This window comes from Pelobates fuscus, chromosome 1 (genome assembly GCF_036172605.1).
Source record: "Pelobates fuscus isolate aPelFus1 chromosome 1, aPelFus1.pri, whole genome shotgun sequence".
In the NCBI taxonomy this organism is placed as follows: domain Eukaryota; kingdom Metazoa; phylum Chordata; class Amphibia; order Anura; family Pelobatidae; genus Pelobates; species Pelobates fuscus.
This window is the reverse complement of record NC_086317.1, coordinates 383689001-383710255: the sequence shown is the minus strand read 5'-3', so window position 1 is coordinate 383710255 and position 21255 is coordinate 383689001. Positions and strand designations below refer to the sequence as shown.

At 42.2% G+C, this 21255-nt stretch overlaps 1 protein-coding gene across 1 annotated transcript in view; it reads left to right on the top strand.

Annotated features, from left to right (window-relative positions):
• The first annotated feature begins 14067 nt into the window (after window positions 1-14067).
• FKBP11 (FKBP prolyl isomerase 11) overlaps window positions 14068-21255 on the top strand; it is a 41256-nt gene continuing 34068 nt past the window's right edge. The window contains exons 1-2 of the mRNA XM_063444724.1: window positions 14068-14276; window positions 17248-17310. Coding sequence (XP_063300794.1) covers window positions 14157-14276; window positions 17248-17310 — 183 coding nt within the window. The 5' untranslated portion in view covers window positions 14068-14156. The remainder of the gene's footprint in view (window positions 14277-17247; window positions 17311-21255) is intronic.

Genomic DNA, 21255 nt, shown 5'->3' with positions numbered 1-21255 from the left:
CAAGCACCCTGTTCAAAAAGATCAGCTTGGAAATTAAACATTTTTCTTATAGAGATACAGGGGAGCTGAGGCTAGGTGCTGCATAAAAAAAGTGATTTTATTACTAAACAGCAAATAATTGAGCAGTGAGACTGCAGGGGTATGTATGATGCATACATCAAATTTATTTCATTATCCTTAAGTTGTTTTGATGCTTAGATTAGCACTGTAATGAGACTACCTTTACAAGTAACATCAAGCAATAAAATAACTGCAACTTTGCGGAGCAGTTTTTTACAACGAATGATCATTCTGTCAACACTGCTTTTGCTTTCCATTGGTATGGATTTTTTTGTTGTTTTTTTAAATATTAATTTGGATAAGGTTTAATGAATACAGCAAGAAAATGAATATCTTTTTACAGAATGACATATTGATTTATCAACTGTTGGAAGAAGAACCAAGAATAAGCATTTAGATTAGCAAACTGAAATCAGAAACAAATGCAAAGTGAAATAAAAGAATGTTTAAATGAAGAGATGCGTAGCTCTCTACTTCATTTTAAAGCAAGTACATTGGTATAATAGAAACAAAGCACACAAATTAGTTACTAAAAAGCTAAAATAAAGATTAGTTAAAAGTAGGATGAACGGAATAATAGAAAACAAAAGAATTTCATATTAGAAAGTCTGTCAAAGCAAAATATGCCAAAGACCATTATAAATTGTGAATATACCCTCAATAGCCGAAGTATAAAAATAAAAAAATTAAAAATGTAAAAAATAAAACCCCTAGGATACATGAGCCTTTTTCATGTTTTTCATAAGAAATATTGATCTTATATATTACAAAGAGTCTTGAATGAGATTGGTAACACAGGACGTTTTGAAGACATATAAGTAAATTATCTTTAATCTGAATTACTAAATCGGAGACAATAACATTTTGTAAATAATTATTGTATGAAATCACTCACTGCAGACACTGAGATTTACTGATAGAGACTTTCTTCCCTCAATCCAACTTCATCTCAATGAAGTTGTTTTGAAGATTCGAGTCCCTGGGCAGAGACTTACCTTAAGATGATGAACCGTTTTAGAATAGCTGTGTGTGTCACCTCTCTTTGAAGACGCAAGGGCACTGCTGAGACCATTTCGGTTCTATGTACTGAAACAGTGATTGTTTGTATAGAATGACTGAGACTAACAGTAACCTCATACAAAAGCTGCTTTTTCTTCGGGAGAAGGGCTATGTTATTGGCCTCATTTTGGTTTCTAATATATTTTTCTAAGAATTGGAACAACTGTGAGTACTCTACAGTAATATAAGAATGCTGTGGACCCTTGAGATGAAGTTGTTACATTGCCAGGAGTACCTCCTGGCCCATAAAGTGAACCTAATCTCACGTACTTGAGTTCCCAATCCTTTAGCAAATCTTTTTTCTTTGGCTGTAAAAAAGGCCAATTAAAAATACGGAGCACAAAAGACTACATGTTCTCCCTAATAGACTATTAACTATTAGGGATTAATCTCCAACTGGATATAACAAGGACATTAAGCATCTCAAAGGCCCTCTACATGGGTCAATATTTTTAATAGTAGGGTCCAGCAAACTAGACATTTCGGTACCCCTTTTATAGTCTTTACACAGCCACAAGGTGGAGAAAGAGGAAAGACCACTCACCGGACTTCTTCTTGTTTTCTTAGCGTTCTCCATGTTGTTGTTTTTGTTTTGTTTTTTATTCATTTTGTTTTTTATTATTTAGAGTCCTAATCAGCTCAATCAGAGTCAGTTGTGTTTCTCTTAATACACGCTGGGCATGCAGATTACAAGTAATACTAAATGAGGAGCACAACCATAGAGATAAAACACACTTTATTAATTGGGTCCAATATAACAGGTATCCCAAGATGCAGGTAAAAAAAATACCTTAGCAATAATGCCTCAATGATAATACAGAAAATATACAAAATGTATCACAGTTACATACATACATGATAAACAGCTAGAAAAGGCAAAAATATTATTCCAGATACAAAATCATATAGATAGAGGGGCGGGGCCTAACCATCATGGCGACAAGACGTGTCTCTCAGGAGCTCCCGCTCCGTGAGACCGAAACAAGCGACCTAAGGCAGTATCTCAGAGCAAATACGACGACAAAATATACCCACAGGCTCCCTACCACTGAGGGCATGCAGGGTGAGGGTGAGAGACTCACTCGAGACCTGCTGACACAACGACTGACAGCGCGGCCTAGCACACACCGGGTGGAAGAGACGGCCGCTCTCCCGACCCGGAGACGCTCAGGCGACAGGATGAGCAAGCCCCGTTACCCCCCCTCTGGACCGGCGGGGGAGATCCCGGTCCACCCAGCGGAGACAAAGCAAACCAAACCTTACAAGCGACAGGCAAGTGCAGAGTTTTGCCCAAGATGGCGGACACTGCAGGCGCTGAGAGCCCCACAGACGAGATATCGGATGTCCTGGCAAGGATCAACGGACACTTCAAGCGGTTCTGGAAGCAGCTGGAGCGCAGGCTACACCAACCTGCCCAGCCACGCAGCACTGACCCGTTCACACAGAAACCGCGGCCGACCGGACGGCCGGTGACCCAGCGCCAGGGCACCAGAGCTACAAAACGGAAGGCGAGTAAACCTCACTTGCAGCAGAGCCACCCACACACGAGCCTTAGGCCAACCATCCACACTAAACAAAGCAGAAGGGGTCCCTCGGTGCCAACGCCTAACATCAGGAAGACAACACACATGCCACAGCACCCTGACCTTCATCAGCGGGGAAAATGGCTGCAGCATAGCGGAGGCCCTGAGTGGAACCTAGGAAGCAACCTACTGGACATCGGCACACACCAGCAACAAGGCGCGACCAACCAGCCTCATCAACCCACTTACCGATCTCGAACGGGCAGAGACACTACTTACAAGGCGCCCAGCCAAGGCATCGGTTGAACGCCCTATTAAAAAGACTGGCAGCCCCACGGAAGCAGTACAGGCGACTCTCCTGCAGCAGATCCAAGCAACCACACGGAACCTGCTGGGATACCTACTACGACTCCCTTCAGGCCTACTGCTCACCAGATAAGACTGTCCACCAGTTTACTATAAGCGATGACTATGTCTTTATTTAGTTTGTGTTATTCATGTGATAATCTCTCAGAGCCTAAGCATAATGTATACAACAGCATGGAGCAAACATGATGTTTATATCTTTTACTGCAACATAAACAGCTGCACTATTAGCGAGACATACTAACATATTATTCACACCAAAGCGAAGTCTTAAAGAATATGGCGGCTATGTTAATTTTGCTTATTAACCGCATATCTACGCTAACGCATATTAAGCGATGTTCTTACCGTTACTTATTATACTTTAAACATCTCACCAAAGTAAATATTACACTTATTAGCTATAGCCGAGGTTAACTTATGTTTAAGGGCACTGTATTGAGAGGGTATCAATAAACTGCTATCGAGAGTATTATACTCACCTCATAACTTGCCTAGCCTATACTAACAGTGGAGTTCCACTCTGATTCATGACTCCATTAAGCGACCCACAAGACGGAATCAACCACAATAGCTTGCTGGTATAGCTACCATTACGCTGGATACAGCGTCTTACTCTTATTCCAAGAGCAGAAAGTTAAAGCGACGTCAATTTAGAATGTTTTAGTTTAGTTAACTCTGTGTCATGTATATGCTTCAGTAATTATTCAACTTTTAAAAATGTGCAAGATCAATCCTGTACCTCTCTGTTTTAATGTTTCATAATACGCTGGAGGATTGCCTTTGGGGTACCTACCAAGCAACTGTATAAAGCTTCTGCACTACAAAAATAAAGAATTTAAAAAAAAAAAATCATATAGATACCCGGAAAAAGCTACCCAACAAATAATACATACCATCAATAGAAAAATACCAAAAGTAGTGAGAAGAGGGAGAAAAGGGAGCCTTGATAAAGGCAATTCTGCCGAAACGTTGGGGGGCTTCTTTTTGAATTTCTCCCTCGTCTCACTACTTTTGGTATTTTTCAATTGATGGTATGTATTATTTGTTGGGTAGCGCACTTGTGACCGAACTCTATAGTAATGTCACAGCAAAGTTAATCCAGTCTGTAAATGGCAATTTTGATTTAACTTTGCTGCAATTCCAAAACAAAGTGAGTTAAAAGTGTTTAACAGTTTGCTAAATTGCTATACACTGAATAATAAATTCTTACTTTCACGTATATATAGATAGCACGGCGGGTAAAAAAAACGCGCCTGCTGTGAATGATATTTACAACACAGAAAATTGTTATTCATTTAAATGTATATGGCACAGTCACCAATTACTAAAAGCCAATTAATGCCTTGCCTCTTTGCATTTCCCTACATCAATTTAAAACTAAGTGCCCTTTTTCAAAAGTAACCTTTATTTATGCAAATTAAAAGGGATTTAACTCATAAATGGGTGAGAATTGAACAGTGAGACTGCAGGGGCATAATCTATACACTAAAACTGCTTCATTAAGCTAAACTTGTTTTGGTGCTTCGAGTATGCCTTTAAACCCTTTTTAACTTTGGGTTGAGAAAGATTTTTCACCTTTTTTTGCACAATTTAAAATGGCTTTTTTTGCATTCTTTTAGCTCAGCAGCAGATACATGGATGTGTGAATGATTGGTCATGATACTTCAAATCTTTTCTCAATCTATGGTATGTCCAACTATACAACTGAGACTGAAAATAATCGTATTGCTTATCTATCTCCCACTGCTCAAAATCATAGCTCAGCTTTGGAACATGTGAAAAATGTCTATCATAGATCTTGTAGAATCTAAGGCACTGGTATATTATAGCAACTAAAGTATTTCATAAAATGCCTGACCCACATACAACTAATCATATCCTTATTACACAACTAATCATATCCTTATTTATTTTAGTTTTTTTTCCTATCTTTGTGAAGTTTTCTCTTTTTATTTCCATGTTTTACATTTGTTTACTTTTATCAGCACTCAAAATGCATGAATTTTTTTTTCGTTTTTCGAAAGTGCATCAGATATGTAAACTACACAATTTTATTTAATATAGAAAATTAAAATAAGAAAATAGATAAAGCTAGAGGTATGAAAGAGTTAATGGATAGAAAGACTCCAGGCATGGTTTCACATCTCATACATAAAAAATATTATTTTTATTGGCATTTATGAATTACGCTCCAACTTCCACCTATGTTACAATATTAGGCATCTCCTGTAACACTGCTGTTTTTTTATTTGTTTTGTATTGTGAAAATATCAGAATAAAGAATTATTTTAAAATTGCCAAAAAAATCAAAGCAACCTCTAAACATACAGTTTCTATACTCAACTGATAGATGCAAATGTATATTTTTTCCCTGATAATCTGCTTTCAATTTGTGTAATAATGGTGACTACAATTTGCTATCACTATGTATTCCTTTTAAACAGCATATAAATATATGCTTTTTCTGCTTATGCATCCCTAGCCACACCTCCACTGGCTGTGACTCACACAGCCTGTGTGAAACAAAAAATAAAATTTTCAATCAGATGTGACAGAACAGTGTGTTTACTTTAGAAGTTGTTTTCTTCTCCTGCTCTGTAAATTGAAATTTAATCCCACACAGGTGGCTCCGACAGGTTCTAGCAGAACATAAACAGGGCAGGAGATAAGACATTCTAATGAAGGGAGTTTAAAGATTAGATCTCTCTTTAAAGGAAATGTACAGAATCCTACCTGTGGTGGGACTTAAACCCTTGGTTCTCACGTTCTACTGCTGCACACTCCTCGCTGTGCCTGCTATCCTGGGGCGATTCCAGAGGGTTTTAACTTTGATTCTTACCATCTGGTTATTCTGATTGCTTGTTTTTGTAGTTCACCTAAGGCTACAGAGGTACTCCCTTTCTGAACTAATTGCTCCCAGCAAGCAATAGCCAATCAAGTACAAGACCTCCTTTTTGAAGGAGGGCTATCTGGCTGATGTGGATCTTTTTGTCGTTTCTGTATCCTTCTGTATTTTGTTTTGCTGTTATTTTGACCAGGCTTACCTGACTACATTCTGCTCTCCTGCTCTTGAATACCTGACCAGGCCTGTTTGTTGTCTGCCTGATTTTGTGAACCAGTCCCTGGCTTGTTCCTGACATTGCATTTCTCATTATCCTAACCCTTGCTTGAGTCTGGTATTGTGTGTGTGTTTTTTTTATTTATTTATGTATTCCTCTCCTGGTCTGTAGTCTTTACATAGTTCAGTCCTGTTACTTCCTACTTCCTACTTTATGTTGAGCTTGGCCACTCTAAAGTCTGGTAATACGCCTCTTTCTTTCCCTCTGTATTTGCCTTTGTTAGGTTGCTGCCTCTCATCTTGCTGAGAAGTGGTGGAACTACCATAGTTGCAGGGTCGCAGCTGGGACCGGGAATATTACTCCAGGAGTCCGGCTGCACTGTCAACCCTTGATGATTTCTCCAGAAGATGACCACCTTAGGGCTCCCCAATAGGAAGCCGGCTGTTTGCCAAGGCAGAGAAGGCATTTGCTTACCCAAATGGCATTTGTCTGCGCTGCCTAAATACAGTGTTTCTGTGGGGAGGCTGTAACCAGCAAGGGAGCTGTAATCTTCTTCATCTCCTTTTTGCGCCCTGCAGTGATGCCAGGAGCCGGCCTTATGATGTTACTCCGGCACCGGCATCACTAAACCGTGCGTGAGGGAGCAGTGAGGAAGAGCAAGAAGATTAAAGGAACAAAACATTTTAGCTATGAAGAAAGGGTAACAAATTTAAACCTCTTTAGTTTAGAAAAACGTTGCATCAGAGAAGATATGATAATATAATACAAATATATCTAGGGCCAATTCAAACTATTGTCTGGCACTCTATTAAAAAACAGTACTATACATAGGACACGAGGTCACGGAATTTAGACTGGAAGAAAGGAGAATTAATCTGGGGCAAATTAAATGTTTTTTTTACAGTAAGAACAACAAGGATGTAGAATTCTCTGCATTTTTTTATTTGTTTTTATCAGAGTCCGTACAGATGTTATTCAAGGGTATAATTTTTCAATTGTAGCATAATAGCTTCTTGATCCAGAGATAAATCTAACTGCAATTCTGGGGTCAATAAGTACTTTTTTTTCAAGTTTGTTGCAAAATTGGAAGTGCTTCAAATTGTTTTTTTTTTCATTCTTTTGGATCAACAACAAAAAAACACAGACGTGAGGAAGGTTGAACTTAAAGGACACATGACTCTTTTCAGCCTATGTAAAACTGCCAAAGGACCGCAGGTAGAGGTACCACTGAACCCCAAAGGTAGGGAGGCTGGTTGGGCCTCAAAATACAACTAAAAAAAATAAAAAAATATATAAATAAAATTAATTTGTGATTGTGTGAATGTGTATGTGTTAGTGTGTCAAATCAGTGAGTGTGTGTATGTCAGTGAGTTTGTAAAAAATGTGAGTGTATCAGTTTACATGTGTGTCTGTCTATTTGTTAAATCAATGAGTGTGTGTCTGTCAGTGAGAGTATCTGTCAGTGTGTGTCAAATCAGTGAGTTTGTGTGTGTGTCTGTCAGTGTGTGTTAAATCAGTGATGGTGTGTCAAATAAGCAATTTATTTGAGAGTGTGTGTCTGTCAGTGAGAATGTGCGGGTCTGTCCTTGGTGGTTAAACAATGTGTGTGTCAATGGAAGGGTGTCTGTCATTGACCATGTGTCAGTGAGTGTATGTCAGTATATGTGTATCAGTGAGAGCGCAAGGAGGTCCCTTATTTAATTCTTGCACAGGGCCCTCTGATTCCTTGTTACAGACTGTTGCTCAGGTTCCTCTAGCCAGCCCTGATAGGGAGACTGTATAAGTGGAATGATTATTGCACCAAAACTGTTTCATTGAACTTAAGTTGTTTTTGTGCCTATAGTATCCCTTTAAATTGGAGAAACACACAAGGATCAAAACACTGTCATTTACTAAAGTGGTAATTTAAAGTGAATTAGGATACTGTTTTAGGGCAGGACCACCAGACATAAAAGTAAGTATATTAACACAATACATCATCACAACGTGAGCAAGTATATTAAAGTGATTTTTTAACATATATATATATATATCTCAAATATGTATAGCAACAAAGTACCTATAAAGAATAATTCAGAAGGTTTGATGCTTTGTTTACATAAATTCGAAACGGCAGTATTAATTTCTCTTATATCTGACATCCAACAAACCTGCCCCCACGCACACGCCCACCCCACCCCACCTCAATTTTTGTATCTATGGCATGTCTTAAAAAAATGTAGCTCATTTCCATAAATTGTACCACTTGTATTAATAAAATGATTATTAATATAGTTGCTGTTATATAAAATTTAAAATCTTTCTCTGCCCCAGGCTCCCCTGCTTTTCCTGTGCCCCAAGCTTCCCCTGCTCTTCCTTCTGCCCCAGACTCCACTGCTCTTCCTTCTGCCCATGGCTCTCCTTGCTTCTCCTCTGCCCCAGGCTCACCCTGCTCTTCCTCTGACCCAGGCTCACCCTGCTCTTCCTCTGACCCAGGCTCACCTGACCTCCTTTGCAACAGGTTCCCGAGGCTTTCCCTGCTCCTCCTCTGCCCCAGGCTCTCCCTGCTCTTCCTCTGTGCCCAGGCTCCCCCTTCTTCTCCTCTGCCTAAGGCTCCCCATAGTCCTCCTCCTTTGCCCCAGGCTCTCCGTGCTTCTCCTCTGCCATGGGATCTCCCTGCTTCTCTTTTTCTCCTCTGCCTCAGGCTGTCCATGCTCCTCATCTGCCTCAGACTCCCGTGCTCCTCCTCTGCCTCAGACTGTCCGTGCTCTTCCTCTGCCTTAGGCTCCCCTGACCTTCTCGGGCTACCCTGACTTCCTCTGCCTCAAGCTCCCCTGACCTCCTTTGCCTCAGACACTCCTTGCTTCTCCTCTGTGCCCCAGGCTCCCCTTGCTTCTCCTCTACCCCAGGCTCTCATTGCTTCTCTTCTGCCCCAGGCTCTCTTTCTGTTCTTCCTCTGCCCCAGGCTCCCCTGACCTCCTCTGCCCCAGGTTCCCCATACTCTTCCTCTGTCTCCAGGCTCCCCCTGCTTCTCCTCTGCCCTAAGCTCCCCTGACCTTTTCTGTCCCAGGTTCCCACTGCTCTTCCGCTGCCCCAGGCTCTCCTGCTCTTCCGCTGCCCCAGATTCCCCCTGCCTCTATTCTGCCCCAGGTTCCCCCTGCTTCTCTTCTGCCCCAGGTTCCCCCTGCTTCTTCAGGCTCCCCATGCTTCTCACAGTGCAGATACACACACTGATACACATGCAGATGCACAGATACACATATACAGACACATATCCAAACAATGTCACTCAAAGATAGACAGACATACAGATACTCACACTGACACATATGCAGATACATAAACCAGGGCTTGACAAGTTTGCTGGGAATCTAGGAGCCAGCAAAAAAAGTTAGGAGCCAGATTTTTCAATGTCAAAAATACAATTCTTAAAAGGGAAACTATAGTTACTAGAACCACTACAGCATAATGAAGTTGTTCTGGTGTCTATGGACTGTCCCTGCACACTTTTTAGCAAAAAGGCAGTGTTTACATTGTTGCCTAGTAACACTTCTTGTGACGTCCTCTAGAAGTGCATCCTCTGTTAGTGCTGCACAGTGCGTAGCACCTACATTCAGCGCCTTCACACTTTGCATGCAGGTGCTGAGCATTCCCCATAGAGATGCATTGATTCAATTCATCTCTCTGAGGAGATGCTGATTGGCACAGCGTGGCATTTTGTCATACATGCCAAAAGCCTCCCAATGCTTTCCTATGGGAGATCATAATTCTGATGATCTCAGTTATAGAGGCGGGGTCAGCTGCGGCAAAACAGGCACGGTGTGAGGAAAAAAGGTGAGTATAAAACCCTTTTCCGTGTGATTAAGGGGGGGGTCTGTCACCTAAACACACACAGACACACACAAACACTGAAAGACACACACTCACTGATTTAAAACTCACAGACAGACACACACACACTGACCGACACACAAACACACTGTGACTGACACACACACACTGACACACACTGACAGACATATACCCTCACTGACAGACACACACTGACACTGTAACAGTCACACACATTTTATCACACACTCATTTTTTTGTTTACATTTCATTTATTGTTACCACCCAGCCTCCCTACCTTTGGGAGAGCTGGATTGGTTCAGCTTTCCCTGCGGTTCAGTGGGGCTGCTGTCATCTGCCTATTCTCTTCCCTAAAGCACTAATTAATGATGCTGGGGCCGGAATGACGTCATAGTCCTGCTCCCAGCATCACTGTAGGGGGCGCAAGGGACCAGAGCAGGGAGATTACAGCTCCCTCGCCGCCCGCCTGCTTCAGCCCTCAGTGAGCCACCAGCCGGCCCATGCTCTCCATGAGTAGGTTGGCCACCCGACAGCCCACCTCCATTTACAGTCAGCTGGCCACCTCGGGGTCTGAATGGGCCAACAAATCCCAGGCACCAGGACAAAAATCCTAGTCATCCTGGCAACCTGGGATTTGTCAAGCCCTGACATAAACACACAGATAAAAACACTGACACACATGCAGATGCACAGACACACTGAGACGCATACTGACATACATGCAGATACACACTCACAGAGGGCATGGGCAACCCGATGGAACTTTACTCAGATTCCCAAACCGTGCCAGGCACCTGCAGCACCGCCATTACCTTTTTTTTTTTTTTTTTGCTTACCCACTGGGGGTACGCATACTACGGGTTGGGAACCCCTGCTCTAGACAACTATATTTGGCAATGTCATATATATAAAGGAAGACTTCAGGATGCAAGATACCTATAAAGATAAAATAAAGTTAACCCTGCTTGCATGGACTGGTGATTGCATTATTAATGAAAAGCTTTAACCCCTTAAGGACCAAACTTCTGGAATAAAAGGGAATCATGACATGTCACACATGCCATGTGTCCTTAAGGGGTTAAGATAAGTCGTTTTTGTGCAGCATGAGAGGTGTCACTTTTGAAATCTATATATACAGCTCTAATGACCTATTGCTTCACTTTAATTGTAGCCGTTTCAATTTATGGTGTTTCAATAATTTATACAAAGTAACACCTGCTGTGGTAATTATTTAGAATGTATCTGAATTTCTGCTACAATAGTTGCTGTGGAACTGACTCATTCTGATTTTTCTAACAATTGAGTTTGAAAATTGGATTTCTTGCTAGATAGTTTACGATCTAATCTCTATTGTGAGACTTCATCCTTTGCAAGATAATTCAAGTAAAATGTCTCTATGGACATGTATTTCCATGAATAATGATAACCAGTTATTAGAATTTATTTTAATAATATTGAGTGTTGCTACTCAAAATATTTTGGATCTAATTCCTAATCTGCTATAGATTAAAAATGATTCAGTGTTTGACTCTTCATTCAGTTCTGCTTAGCTAAAGAAACACTATAGGGTCAGGATCACAAACATGTATTCCTGAACCTATAGTTTATAATCACTATCTATACCCCCTGGTCCTACTCCCCCCCGCCTCCTAAATATAGTGAAATCTTACCTTTATTCCAGTCTGCCGGTGCTGGCTACATTCTTGATCTGCCTCCTTGGCTGACATATTCAGAAGTGATGATCTCAGCCAATCACTATAGAAAAGCATTGGATTGGCTGAGATTATCAATTCTGATGATCTCAGCCAAGGAGGTGGTCTGGGGATGGAGCCAAATGCCGCCCTGGACAAACAGCATCTTCTCACAGAGATGCATTAAATCAATGCATCTGTATGAGGAAAGTTCAGTGTCTGCATGCAGAGCGTGGAGATGCTGAACGTCAGTGCTGCACTGTGCAGCACTGCCCCAGGATGCACCTCTAGTAGCCATCTGAGTAGTGGCCACTGGAGGTTTCCCTAGGCTGTAATGTAAACACTTCCTTTCCTCTGAAAAGACAGTGTTTACAATAAAAAGCCTGAAGGGAATGATTCTACTCACCAGAACAAATACAATAAGCTGTAGTTGTTTTGGTGACTATAGTGTCCCTTTAATGCTTCACTTCAATTGTAGCTGATTTAACTCTTATTCCACCGCTCTTTACATAATGTTACATAGTGTTAACTATTGATATAATGTTACAATTGTTGTTGTATTAATTTAGAACTTGTCCATATATTCTTGCTACAAGTGTACCTGAAGCAGTCTTCTCAATGCATCTGTATATCACACAGAATAATATTGTTCCTTGTTCACTAATATTTTAAGCATTTGAGATCTCATGACTTTTACCACTTATTATTTTTCTTTTTTTCACTATTCACATTTTGTATATTACCAATAAAGGTGACGTTTTATTAGCGGTAATTTCTTTGAAGCCATGCTCCCTAGTGGTGCTTGTCTTCATTAGTTCTACAGACCATGTCTCTCCCTCTCGCTTAGTAGATAGGAGATTCCAACGGTAGGAGATTCCAACGGTATTAGGGAGTTATCTACCAAAAGGCTGAAAGACCTAAATTGGTCTTTCAGCCAAATTTACTAATACTAAGTAAAAATGACTTAGTATTAGTACATTCTGCCCCTACAAGCTATACCGCGAGTAGGGGCATGTCTATTAAACAGTGAGCAGCCTGTGGCCACTGAAAACTGAAGGGGGGACCTATTGACCACCCCAGGCCTCACCCCTGAGCGGCGTGTGGGGGCCCTAAATTACTTCAAGCAGGGGAACTATTGTCCTCCCCCCTGCCCCCACTTCTGAGATGTGGGTGGGGGCCCTAAATTACTTGAAAGGGCGGGGACCTTGTGTCCTCCCCCCTGGCCCCTACCCCTAAGCGGCGGGTGGGGCCATAAATAAAAATTTTACCACCCCCCCCCGCCCCCAGGTCCCCAATCCCCTAGTCACCCCCTCCCCAAAAAAGTTGTTTATATCCCTACCTACCCCCTCACGCAAAAAAATAGTGAGGGGGGAACAATGACTAAGTACCTGTAAAAAAAAAAAAAGAAAGAAATACAACTTACCATTTGATACCTTCTTTTTTCTAAAATCTTCTTTTTTCAGCCTCAGAAAAGGCCAAATAAAAAACCATAATATCTGTTGCACCTAACAAAAAAAAAATTGACGGAAAATAAAAACCACCACTCTGATTGGTTAGCTTGAAATCCAACCAATCACAGTGCTCTGTGTCATTTTACACAGCGTGGGAAAGTTCTTTGGAATTTTCCCACGCGGTGTAATTTGACTCATAGCTCACTCTGATTGGTTGATTGGAAGTAACCAATCAGAGAGTTATGACATGCCCCTAAATAAATAATAAGAAAAATTATTCGAAAAGACAAAAATAACAAGTAAATTCTAAAAAAATATATTGCATTTTTATAGTTTACTTTTTATTTTATCTGTATTATTATTATTCTCCTTATTATTTATTAACATTTAAGTTAAAAAGTGTCTACTTCATATTTGAACTTTAGTGTTATTTTCTTATTGTATATCAATCAGTCTTTATGAAAAATAACAATAAAGTTCAAATATGAAGTGCCCGCTTCTAAACAGATCATATATGTGTTCCCCCTGCAAAACCATTCACCATTCTGCACTTTAATGATTATATTACTGTTTCCTATGTGACCACGTGTTGGCAATAGGTTCTCTTTAAGCTATGACGTGGCAGGAATGTCACTATGCTGCAGTTTGCAGTGACGTGCCCAGCCGTCATTGGTCATTAAGGGGTTAATACCAGTCCTCTTCCCCTATTAACACGCATTTCCTAGGAAAATATCCCTAATATTATACTGTCCAGAAGTCTTAGTGCAGTAGGTGTAGCTGTGTGTATGACGGTAGTGAGTACCACATTACTCCATGATACATGGTAACCGCCGCTGGTTCTCACAGAATGTGTGTGGCAGATAGTGAATGGAAGCTTTGGGATGTAAAGTGGGCGGGGCGACGGGAGAAATGACAGGTATGTGGGCGGCGCCATGGCTGGGGATTCAAACTGGAAGGGGCGGTGACAGGTGAATGGGCGGGGGTGGGCGTTCCTAGCGTCGGCGCCTCCTCCGTTTCTCATTGCCACGCTCCCTGCCTGTGCTCTCTCTCTCTCTCTCTCTCTGATCCTGCGCTCCGGCAGCTGTCACAGCCTTTAGGGCTCTCTGTCCCGCTATGTCCAGGGGTCTGATTCTGGCACTGCTGCTCCTCTCCTCCTCCCCTGCACTCAGCTGGGCGGACACCCAGGAGGAGGACACTAATGAAAGTGTGACCGAACTTGTGATTGAGACATTGGTAAGTAATGATGGGCAATGAGATGCAGAGCAGCCACTTGCGTCTGTTGTGACCGTCCTTACTCAGAGGCATGTTCACAACCTGGTTTAAATCCCACAACCACCCCAGTACTGTTACAGCCAGTACCAAAACCTATGCAGTCCTGTCACAGCCAGTACCACAACCACTGCAGCCCTGTCACAGCCAGTACCACAACCACTGCAGCCCTGTCACAGCCAGTACCACAACCACTGCAGCCCTGTCACAGCCAGTACCACAACCACTGCAGCCCTGTCACAGCCAGTACCACAACCACTGCAGCCCTGTCACAGCCAGTACCACAACCAGTGCAATCCTGTCACAGCCAGTACCACAACCACTGCAGTCCTGTCACAGCCAGTACCACAACCACTGCAGTCCTGTCACAGCCAGTACCACAACCACTGCAGTCCTGTCACAGCCAGTACCACAACCACTGCAGCCCTGTCACAGCCAGTACCACAACCACTGCAGCCCTGTCACAGCCAGTACCACAACCACTGCAGCCCTGTCACAGCCAGTATCACAACCACTGCAGCCCTGTCACAGCCATGGTGTAGATGTCGCATCCCTGTATCGACTATGCAGGAGCAAACTTTCCAGCTCATTATCTCTAATCATAATGTTCAGCTTAACTTTACTGATCACTCAAGCCGCTGGCTCTGATCAGAAGGATTTCTTTACCATATTTGATCAAGAGGCACTCATGTTCCTGCCCTGATGGTGAAGTCCCTCCTCTCTGCTCTGGTCACCCCTCTCCCTGATCTGAGATCACCCCTCTGCCTGCCCTGGTCTGGGGTCACTCCTCTCCCTTCCCTGGTCTGCGGTCACCCCTCTGCCTGCCCTGGTCTGCGGTCACCCCTCTGCCTGCCCTGGTCTGCGGTCACCCCTCTGCCTGCCCTGGTCTGGGGTCACCCCTCTGCCTGCCCTGGTCTGGGGTCACCCCTCTGCCTGCCCTGGTCTGGGGTCACCCCTCTGCCTGCCCTGGTCTTGGGTCACCCCTCTCCTTTCCCTGGTCTGGGGTCACCCCTCTCCTTTCCCTGGTCTGGGGTCACCCCTCTCCTTTCCCTGGTCTGGGGTCACCCCTCTCCCTTCCCTCGTCTGGGGTCACCCCTCTCCCTTCCCTGGTCTGGGGTCACCCCTCTCCCTTCCCTGGTCTGGGGTCACCCCTCTCCCTGCCCTGGTCTGGGGTCACCCCTCTCCCTGCCCTGGTCTGGGGTCACCCCTCTGCCTGCCCTGGTCTGGGGTCACCCCTCTGCCTGCCCTGGTCTGGGGTCACCCCTCTGCCTGGTCTGGGGTCACCCCTCTGCCCTGGTCTGGGGTCACCCCTCTGCCTCCCCTGGTCTGGGGTCACCCCTCTGCCTGCCCTGGTCTGGGGCACCCCTCTGCCTGCCCTGGTCTGGGGTCACCCCTCTGCCTGCCCTGGTCTGGGGTCACCCCTCTCCCTTCCTTGGTCTGGGGTCACCCCTCTCCCTTCCTTGGTCTGGGGTCACCCCTCTCCCTTCCTTGGTCTGGGGTCACTCCTCTCCCTTCCCTGGTTTGTGGTAACTCTCTCCCTGCTCTGGGCTAACCCCTTTCCCTGCTCTGGTCTGGGGCCACCCCTCTCCCTGCTCTGATATGGGGTCAGCTCACTCTCCTTGGTCTGCCCAGGGTAACCCCACTCTCCCTGCTCTGATTATGAGTCTCCGAACTCTTGCTAGATCAAGAATCTCCTACCCTGCCTTCCATGCCCGAGATCTACAAACCCCCACCGCATCTGCACATATTTCACATTCACCTTGCTTTCATTTCAGCATTCTCTGTTAGTGATCATCAACGTTCCATAGATCATTCCTTCCAATTCATCTTCTCAAAGCCCTATTTCATCTCCCTCCATCACTTCTCCCGTATTGTTACTCATTGCTGCCCGAATGCTACCTGTCGGTGTACATTTCATTGTCACTGACATATTTCCATTAGCTCGTGTCCTCCATGAATTGTTCCTCAATGCCAGCCTCTTACTGGGTATAATAGTATTTCTTCTCCTATTCTATTTGCTGTAATTCATGTAAAGCAAGTTACTACCATACATCATGTATTATTCACCTCTCATACACACAGCCCTTGCACTCATTCTGTCTGTCACCTGTGTGTCTCTGCTACCCCCTTCTGTTTCTGCATGCACCCTGTTGCTCCATAGCGGCTTTCCCTCTGCACATCTCCTTCTCTTGCAGTTGCTCACATACTCAGCTACTCTAATTGTCATATCTCATTACTGTATCCTCATCCACCCCCATGTGCCATCACATCTTTCCTAGCTTTTCATCATTTACTCTTTAACTGTCTCACACTATTCATTTTCAAGCACTGGCATCCAACTCCTCGCCCCCTCCCCCCAGCTGCTATGGACGACAAATAGCAATGTACTTGGCATGATGAGATTTGCTGTACACATCAGAATTGGCTGCAGACGTTGTCTAACATACATATGAATGGTCCATGGAGGCGGCTGCAGGAAATGAGTTCAGGTTTTGCAGTTGCTGTAAGATCCATCTTCAGTCAAGCTCAACATTATTGGCTGAGCGTGATGGGGATTATGATCTACAGCTCTTTTAGTGCCTGCTTAGCTTTTTTTTTTTTTTTAGTGCAGAGAGGTGAGAAATGCCAATGCTACAGCATATATTCAACCTTTATAAACACAATAACATTAACCCTTGCTGTTTATATTGTACCCCCTATCTCATTTGTGTCCCCGTTCCCTATTACATTGTCTGGCTGTGCGTTGTGGGATACATGGTGCTCAACAGCTGAGTTACTTTAATTCAAGCCTGTAATAATGGTCCCTTTCTCTCTTTATAACATTACAAATTGTTTATTCTAAGTCATCTGCGTGTTTCACAAAACATTTCATGTTAAAAAAAACCAAAACAACAACAACTAATCGCTCATGTCACTAATCCTCCTCTTTTTTCAGGAAAAGCCTGAGACTTGCGTAGAGACAGTCACTCATGGGGACACCATTCAACTTCACTATACGGTGAGTGCTGGCTTCCTCTTGTAGGGCCACATCTGGGCCTAAGGGGTAACATCTGTAACAACAATAACACGTCAGCATTCTGATCACACTGGGGAGGAGTGATGTGAGAGCACTGGGGAAGGAGGGCCTAGGGAGGAGAGAGGAAGGTTTGGGAGGAGATGTGTGTGTGTAAGTCCCAACGTTTAACCCCTTGTGCAAAAGACTCTTACTGCTGATTTGTGGGAGGAGGAGGGGGGGGCAGCAGATTCATAAAACATATGGACTATCCATACACGATGAAAAACTATAGAACAAAATGCACATATTAGGAAACTAAAAATAACTTGTATTGACTTTCCTTTTCTTTCTATATTTTGTTAATTTCTTACACACCTTTCATGTTGTGATATTTTCTTTCTTAGGCTGTAAGTATAGTTTTTACAATTCTTGCATTTTGCTGTAATGTTTTTTTTGCAAACATAAGTGTGTGTGTGTGTGTATGTATGTATGTATGTATGTATGTATGTATGTATATATATATATATATATATATATATATATATATATATATATATATATATATATATATATATAATCGGCTTCAATCTGCTTTCCTTACTATCTGGTGTGAGATACAGAGAGATGTGTACCTAAGCCGATCTGGAATACGATCTGCCAGGATTCTCGCCTGGGGCTTTTAATTAGAGCCCTGGGCTCTGTCCCACTCCCTCATTTGTGATATAGGAGCAGTGGCAGACAGAGTGCATTGCAGCCGCCTGTCACTTGTATCTGCATGGTTCTCTCTGAGACAGCATGGTCTGATCTGCAAGCAGAAGGGATGTGGTATCACATCAGCTTTACCCAAACCAATTTTACTTACTTTCAGAATTCCACGTGGGTAGCAGTGCCAAGTAGCTTCAATGCACAGCACTGATCACTTCTCCCTCCTGCACCTATACCAACAATAGTAAGGGGAATTCCATAACATACAAGGTGCCAGTCAAATGGATTAAAACCATGTGTTAAAGACCTACCCCTCCACATTCACTACCTTAATCAATGACATTTATTCATGAACGTATTGGATCAGGAGGGGTTCTTTAACACATGTTGCTAATTAACTGGACCAGCATATTGCATGACACAACAAAGGCCCACTGGGCCCCTGTTTGAGCCCTGTGTCCATAGGTGGTTGCTTACTGGTTGATTTAACTGCCTAGCAGGATGCCCAAAGACAGTGGGTTGTACATTTGATAAGCAGTGAGTACCAAGATATAACCTCACATCCCAGCACCAGCTTCCTGTCTTAATATGTAGCTGCAATGCCCACATAAAAGTGCCAGTCAGCCGGCAGTTAACTATCTGTCTGGCACTCTGTAATGTCTGTGCAAAATCTTCTGAACTATTGTTCACACCAAAGAATGGTCCAAATATGGTCCCATATATGATCACCTGGAAGAACTATTGTCCCCTGCAACAATGACATAAACCTACTTTCTTTAGAGAAGTAATTGCAAGAACATTGCCTTAAATCATTATGAAGACATATATCATGAGCCCAGGAGAGGGAACAGGGGAATTAAAGATTTCTGTTCCGTTAGGGAATCTTCTGTGTCTGGCACTACTGATAAAAATAATAACTACGTAATAGTATCTGACTCTAGTAGGAGTTTACCAGTTGTGCAGCCCTCTAATTGACTTTTCCTGTCTGCTCTCAAAATGGGAAGTCTAAATGAAGATGTCAGGCTTTCTCCGTGTCATCCATAGCGTTTGTACACCTTTTCTGGTGATAGGTTTTTGTCAAGCTGCTTTCTGGAGGCCACGGAAAAACATGGGTGCTAATTATAGCCATTTTTAAATGATTCTTATTGCAATAAATATTGCAAACACATATCAGAAAGCAGGTGATTTTTTTTTCTTTGCTACATAATTCCTCAGTGTTGATACATTAATGTTTTGCGTTTTATTTATTTTTTTATTTATTTCCTGTAGGCTTAATATTTAATCACAGTAGTTTACTGAGAAAGACTAGCTGAATCCTCATTTTATACCTAGTAAGTAGGTAACCCCATATAGATCACCATCTTATTTAATTACATTTGAAAGCGTGTGTCAATCAACTAATAAACTCTGCAGGTATGTGGTAGATAGACACAATTAACTAAATATGGCCACTAGAAGGTTTGAACAACACTACTCCTCTTAAAGTCAGGTTCAGACCGTCTTAGCTAGGTGGCTGAACAGTTATCAGTACCGGAAGAAGCTGTCCATCCACAATTTCTGCATAGGGTTCAGCTAGTATAAGTGTGGCCCTAAAACCAAATTCAATGTATTGTACGTGAACACATCTGTATGTCAGGCAGAGACGCACTATAAGTTATGTACAGGAGCACTTTGAGCAATCAGTGTGGGTTTTGAATAAATGTTTATTTTCAATAAAATTTATATATTTTTTTTTTTACTTTTTCCAACCAATTTAGTCTGGATGCTTTATGACTAAAGTTTCCCTTAGAGGTAAACTCTCTTCGTGTTCATTTTTTCTTTTATTATTAGTATCAAAATATGCTCCAGTTTAAGTACGGTATGTTAAGTGTAGTCTGCGAAGTGCTGCATTGTTTCTTTGTATATTCAATCATATTTTGCACCTTCATTTGTGTTATGTAAGGAATAAGCCTGAAGACGTGTGTCAGGGCAGTTTCAGTTCTTTGCTGTGGAGTCATTTTTTACCTGTTGTAATTCTGCTTCCTATAAGGGTTTTGGCAGTTTTCAATATACAATATTTAACTTAAATAATTATATATATATATATATATTTTCTTTTCATATCTTCCTGGTAGTACACCTGTATATCTAAGGGACACACAAAGCTCTACTGTAACTAGGAGGTGAAGCAAGATCTTTATTTACCATCCATCCGAGTTTGGGTGTTGGGCCACTGAAGTCTTTGCCCTATTTGTAATAAAGATGGGTTCTGTTCCACATATTAAGATCTAAAGATCATATATCTATGACCTGTTGCTAAATTATTGCAATATGCATGGAAACAAACTCACATTACTAGAACAGGGCTATTGATATCTTGGATCTTCAGCTGATAGTGAACTAGAATTTCAGCGAGCCTTTCCCAACTATTTGCTATGATTGTGTTTTTTTAAATTCATGGAAATTGTAGAAATATAAAAATATCCACAGCCACTAATAAACACTTCACTTACTATAAGAAAGTGTACAATGAATATATTGCAATAATGTGATGTCACCCGACCAGTGAATAATAAAGATATATGCTTCCCTATACATGGATACAAAAAAACAGAGACTCTACAGTGTCTCATAAACAAGCAATTTAAATATCTTGGGGATAAAAGTAAAAAAGAATAATGTAGCAGCACAGAAACGTAAACAGAGTGGCGATTTAAGTTACACTTTAACAGAAAAAGCGCTTGTGATAAAATTCCAAGGTTTTCCAGGTGCATAAATCCTCTGGAGATGACTCCAATCAATGGACCAGAATTCCAGGGAACCTCATGAGAAGAAAGGAAAAACACACTTGATATATAGTATAAAATATTGAAACTAAATTTTACTGACTTACATTAAAGGGAATAAAACCGTGTACCCAGGCTTAAAAGCAATCATCAGAAAGCCCATTAAAATATCCAACGTGATTAACAAAGATATTTACACGATGGGAATTATAGTTTGCTAACAGCTGTCGATCTGGAACCTGAATACCCCATAACAGGGTAAAGATGGGATATACAACTGGGAATTTTATCATACGTACAAATTGCCATCAAATGGAAAATCATTTTTGATGATTATAACGTGGCAGAATTGTTGGAACAAGCAGTCTGTTTTTAATGAGTATTTCCGTTTGATATTTACATTCACTCACTTCTCCATAATATCTAATATTGACACTGCAGATCTTAAGCAAACATGAGAGTCTTAATCTAGCTCTGC